This window comes from Perognathus longimembris, chromosome 21 (genome assembly GCF_023159225.1).
Source record: "Perognathus longimembris pacificus isolate PPM17 chromosome 21, ASM2315922v1, whole genome shotgun sequence".
NCBI lineage: Eukaryota > Metazoa > Chordata > Mammalia > Rodentia > Heteromyidae > Perognathus > Perognathus longimembris.
In genome coordinates this window covers 29,967,701-29,973,700 of record NC_063181.1, presented here as the reverse complement: position 1 = coordinate 29,973,700, position 6,000 = coordinate 29,967,701, and the positions used below count along the sequence as shown (strand labels likewise).

General features: G+C 43.5%; 1 protein-coding gene across 2 annotated transcripts in view; it reads left to right on the top strand.

Moving 5' to 3' along the window:
- Nucleotides 1-3,246: 3,246 nt before the first annotated feature.
- Polb (DNA polymerase beta) overlaps nt 3,247-6,000 on the top strand; it is a 35,611-nt gene continuing 32,857 nt past the window's right edge. Inside the window, exons 1-2 of one of the 2 annotated variants that reach the window (XM_048330506.1) lie at nt 3,247-3,447; nt 3,772-3,829. In XM_048330506.1, coding sequence (XP_048186463.1) covers nt 3,387-3,447; nt 3,772-3,829 — 119 coding nt within the window. In that variant the 5' untranslated portion in view covers nt 3,247-3,386. Of the gene's footprint in view, nt 3,448-3,770; nt 3,830-6,000 lie in introns of those variants that run through there. The other variant, XM_048330507.1, reaches the window with a different exon arrangement.

Sequence of the window (6,000 nt, the reverse complement as noted above, 5' to 3'; positions counted from 1 at the left end):
TGTCTTAGGGGAGTGGTGGGGTGCAGGCTCTTGGCCTCAGGGGGTCTTGTCCTGAGTTCCTGTCCTCTGAAATGCTTCCAGTCGTAGCTTGGGTGAATTAAGGCTCTCTTCTGCACTCAATGCAGAAGAATGACATGGATAAAGACGCATTTGAAAGGACATGGTTAAATTGAAAGTCCAGGGAAAATGATTTGTGGGTAATTGGCATCTCTGATTTAGTTTTGTTTTCTTTCAACCACTTTATAGCGCTCTACTTGAAACACAATAAGCTTTATGCATTAATGTGTATCATTTGGCAAGCTTTAAATGTCCATTAATAAAAGTGCTACTGTGACCATGAAAATAATATTTCCATCACCTCCAAAAGTTTGTATATTTATTTTTTCTTTTCAGGTAGAATCATACGCTTCTCCAGGGCTGGCCTGGACTACAGTTCTCCTGCCACATAGCTGAGGTGATACATATCCAGCACTTCACACAACTGATTTTTTTTTTCTGCCAGTCTGGGGCTTGGACTCAGGGCCTGAGCACTGCCCCTAGCTTCTTTTTGCTCAAGGCTAGCACTCTACCTCTTGATCCACAGTGCCACTTCTGGCTTTTTCTGTGTATGTGGTACTGAGGAATCGAACCCAGGGCTTCATGCATGCTAGACAAGCACTCTACCACTAAACCACATTCCCAGCTCACACATCTGATTTTTGAGGTAGCTGTTTTGTCATTAACTTTTTGTGTAGATTTGCCTTGAATCACATTTCTCTGATGTTCACCTCCTGAGCAAGTAGGGTTACAGGTATGAGCCACTGTGCCTGGTCCTATCTCCAATCCTAAGGTACTATTGAACTTCTGCTTTTCAGTGTAGATTTGTTTATAAATTGTAGAAATATTTATACATTCTACTTACTTTCTCTTGGCTCTTTTTCTCAGAACAATGATTTTGAGAGGCAATAATAATGCTTTAAATAGCCATAGTTCTATTATTGCAGAGTAACAATCCACTTTAAGGAAGTGTTATACTTTGTTAGGGTTTGTGATATTTGGATTATTTCAAGTGAGTCTATTAGAAAAAAAGCTTTTGCATACATTTGTTGAAACATTTTATGTGAAAATATACTTTTATTTTCATTTATATTCTCTCTGTTTAAATTCATCATATCAATATGCCATATCTTTCTCAAATTGAAAGCTATCTTTCTTAGCCAAAAATCATGTCCACAGTTCTAGCTATTCAGTGGGTAGAGAGGATGGCAGTTTGAGGCCAGCCCAGGCATGAAAGTTTCCCTGACTACATTTCCAAAAACAGGACAAGAGTGTGGTTTGAATAGTAGAGCAGCAGCTGAGCAAATGCAAAAGGCCTGCATTTACCATCCCCAAATCTGAATAAGAAAAACATATCCCTTCTCTAAATGCAGATACTAACTATTGCTTTACTTAAAAATTAAACACATCTCAAAGAAAATATACATGTAAAGAAATTACCAAGAAATCTGTGAATATTCATAGATGTTAACTAAAACATTTTCAATAAGGGAGTGACTAGATCAAATGTCTAAGACAGGTAAGGACAAAGAACTAACTGATCATTTTCCTTAAATTGTCTGATACTCATTATTAAAATGGCCATAATACTCATATAAAATGATCCTAAAATTTCTAGAAGCTTGAAAACTACTGCAAAATAGAGTAGGAGAAACATTAGAATTCAAAGGTATAGGTAGGAACTTTTTGAAAAGTCCCAAGAGCACAGGAAATAGGAGAGAACTCATAACCTGATTTATGAAATTGTAGCCCCTTTGTACAATTCCTTAAAAATAGCAATACAAATAAAAATAGTGTCAATTTAAAAGGGCTGGATTAGAAAACTAGAAATATCTCAGAATATAACTACTAGTTACTCTGGGTATTGAGATAGATCAACAATTTAAACTTTCTGTCTCTGTCTCTGTCTCTCTCTCAGGTTTGAATTCATAACCTTGAGCTTGCCTAGTAAGCCTTGCGGAGCTATCTCTGGTCCTGATGCTTGCTCATTAGTGTGTGTGTGTGTGTGTGTGTGTGTGTGTGTGTGTGTGTGTGTGTTTGGCCAGTCCTGGGGCTTGAACTCAGGACCTGGGCACTGTCCCTGAGCTCCTTTTCTCAAGGGTGGTGCTCTACCACTTGAGCCATGGCAGCACATCTGGCTTTTTCTATTGATGAGGTACTGAGGAATGGAACCTGGAGCTTCAGGAATACTAGGTGTACCACCAAGCCACATCTCCAGCCCATGCTCATTATTTTTGAGTTAGGGTCTTGATTCTTGCTTGAGCTTAGGCGTCTTGGGTAGTTATGGTAACAGGTTTGCCACTCCAGGCTGGCCTTGGAACAGTGATCCTAACAATCTCAGACTCCTAAGTAGCAAGGATTAAAGAAGTGAGCCATGATTGCTCAGTTCTTTTGTCCTTTTATAGACTTTTTTCAGATGTGTCATTTTATAATTACATTTCAGTTTTTCTAAGTCATTGCTTGGAGCTGCAGTAAGGCATGAATCTAGGAGTTATACTTATAAAAGTGTTGGTGTCACATTTCAATTTCTAAAGCAGATTGTATATTTCCTCACATATTATACCATCATGGCTCCATTGCTATTTTTTTAGGTGTAGCACTTCTCTCTTTCTTGGGGCTTTTCATCATATTGGTTCCCACTACAAAAGGCAAGGGAATTAAAAATGCTGTTAGATGGCAGATATGCTAGAAAGTTCAGATTGGTGTATTTCATGTCCCTGAAGTGCTTCTCCACTGTGATGCATTCCTAAGAATTTTGACAGTATGACTCTAGTCATACATAATATCACATAAAATACGCCATGCATTCAATTAACTATTATTGTATATACCTAAGAGCAGTCTTTGGTCTTCTTCCCCGGTACCCCCACCATTCTGTATACTTCAGAGACAAAATCCAACTCTTTCCTTCTCTAGAAACGGAATTCCAAAGCATAAGGTAAAGAATCCATGTCTTCTCATAAAACACTCCAGTGGGGTGTAATTCTGAGGTGCTCGTTTTCTCTTGCTAAGCCCAAGCTTGGGAGGTCCTCCCAGCGCTAGCTCAGCCCCGCTGTCCCGGTTCCCTCCTCTCGTCCTTAGACCCCCCTCTGGCCACGCCCCTACGACGTCACATCACCTCCCGCTTTAGGCCATTGTAGACACGCCCTCTAGCCACGCCTCATGACGTCACAGCGCGCCGTGCTGCGCTGCGCCTCCTGTCAGAGGGCGGCAGCCATTGTTCTGCCGCCGCCGCGTCTGCGGAGCCTGGGTACAACTTGGCTCCTCCCTACTTCCTGGTTCCTTCTCACAGGTGGGACAGTGGTCGGGTCCCAGGTTCTGGACCGCTGAGGCCTTGGGCGTAGGCCGCCATGAGTAAGCGGAAGGCACCTCAGGAGACTCTTAACGGGGGCATCACCGACATGCTCATGGGTTAGTTCTAGTCCCGGCCTGCTGGCTCCCTTCCCTTCCTCCCGTCGCGTTCCCGTTCCCGTTCCTGTTCCCGTCGCGTTCCCGTTTCCGTCCCCGTCCCCTCTCCGTCCCCTTTCCGTCCCGTTCCCTTCCCGTCCCGTCCCCGTCCCCTCGCTCTTCTCCGGCCGCGCGGCCCAGTGGCTCGTCCTCGACGGGCGTCGCCGCTCAGCGCCTGGGCTGCGTGTGCAGTCTTAGAATCTGGCCAGTGGGAAAACCGGTGGCCTTCAACCCTGAGAAGTTGCCAGTCTTCGCCACTCTTGCTCACTGGAGTCTCTGCCCTTTCAGAACTTGCAAACTTTGAGAAGAACGTGAGCCAGGCCATCCACAAATACAATGCGTACAGGTGAGACAGCAGCGTTCTTGGTGGCACAGGTCAGGTGTGCCCTCGTTTCTTGTGACATTTAACGGGGCTGAAGGAACATTTGGCCCATCTGAAGTAGGGGGAGGGGAAACAACAGCCGATGTCAGGTGGTACCTTACCTTAATATTTGTTAGAATTTTGGCAGCGCTTCATAGGAGCGATTCAAATAAAACTCTCAATTCTAATTGAAAATAGATACAGCATGATTCATGTTTTCCCACTATCATATATGAATACCTGGAAATGCAATGTGATTTTAAACCAGTGGAAGAGGTCTGAACGGTAAAATAGATGTGTTTGGAGGAATTACTTCTTTCCATCTGGTGGTCAGTGACTAATGTCACCTTTATGAAATCTCACCTTTGTCGTCCACTAGGGACTTCACCAGAGGCCTTTCCCTAGCCATTTATTTATTCTCACACTCACTACTGCTTCTCTTTAGCTTATAAACATGTAACATGTACAAGTACTTCAGCTTTTTGTTTGTTTTTATCCTGGTACTGGGGCCGTCATTGGGCCTTGAATTTAGGGCATGGTATTAATCCCTACACTTTCTTCTTTCAAGGCTGTAACTCTGCCATTTTGGTGGTTAATTGGAGATAAGTCTGATAGACTTTCCTGACTAGGCTGGCTTTGAAACGCAATACTCAACATCTCAGACTCCCGAGTAGCTAAGATTACAGGTCTGAGGCACTGATGCCCAGCTAGTACCTCAACTCTTTAAAGCAAAAACAGATGTTGGCTTCACACTAGGCAATACCTTTTCTCTCTCTCTCTCTTTTTTTTTTTTTTTTTTTTTTTTGCCAGTCCTGGGCCTTGGACTCAGGGCCTGAGCACTGTCCCTGGATTCTTTTTTTTTTTTTCTCAAGGCTAGCACTCTGCCACTGTAGCCACAGCGCCACTTCTGGCCGTTTTCTGTATATGTGGTGCTGGGGAATCGAACCCAGGGCTTCATGTATACGAGGCGAGCACTCTTGCCACTAGGCCATATTCCCAGCCCCAATACCTTTTCTCAAGAAGACAATTAGTCTTCTTGAATACTTTGTGTTCCATGCCTGGACTTCCTCATCTGTAGCCACTCCTTATGCAGTATAATTTTCATCCCATCATTCCTGTAAAATGCTTGCATCTACATCTTACCTTGTTAGACTCTTAGTGGCATTCACTGCTGGCTCATACATTGAAAGTATTTCCCTTGGTTTCAGTGATGGCACTCGTGTCTGTTCTTTCATGTCTTTATCTCCTAACTTTTAATATTAGTTTCCAGAGGTCTACCTAAAGTTCTTTCATACTTCTTGACTTTGAATACTATTTATTTCATTGAATCCAAAGCTGGGCTTTCCTCCAGATTTTTCCCTTCCCACTCAGTATAGTTTAAACTGAATTTGCTTCCCCCTTTAACCAGTTCCTATGTAATTGCACCTATATGTTGGTGATCTAGATATTATAATCAACCCTCCATTTGGGTCACAGCACTCTTAAGTTGGAAGTAAGTCTTCCATTGCCCTCTACTCCCCACCTGATACACTCTCCCTTTCTCTATCCTACCCTCCTCTCTCCTCTCTCCTTTGGTCCCTTCCTCTCCTGCCCCCATCCTATTGGTTAGAACTTAAGACCTAGCCACTGTCCCTGAACTTTTGTACTCAAGGTTAGCACTTTACCATTTGAGCCACAGCTCCACTTCTGACATTTTGGTGGTCAATTGGAAATAAGAGTCTCATGGATTTTACTGCCCGAGCTGGCTTTGAACCATGATCCTCAGATCTCAGTCTCCTGAATAGCTAGAATTACAGGTCTCTTGATTGTGACTAAAAATAAGTTATATAATGTTGCCTTTCTCCCATTGTAAAGAAGTGCTTTGGCCTTTTATGATCTTTTTTGCCTTTACCCTTCAGTGCCAATTTTCTGGATCTACTTGCCTTTCTTGAAAGGTGAGCTTTCCTTGGCTTGCTTAGCCCACAGATAGGCCCCTTTCAGGGCTGGGGATATGGCCTAGTGGCAAGAGTGCTTGCCTCGTATACATGAGGCCCTGAGTTCAATTCCCCAGCACCACATATATAGAAAATGGCCAGAAGTGGCACTGTAGCTCAAGTGGCAGAGTGCTAGCCTTGAGCAGAAAGAAGCCAAGGACAGTGCTCAGGCCCTGAGTCCAC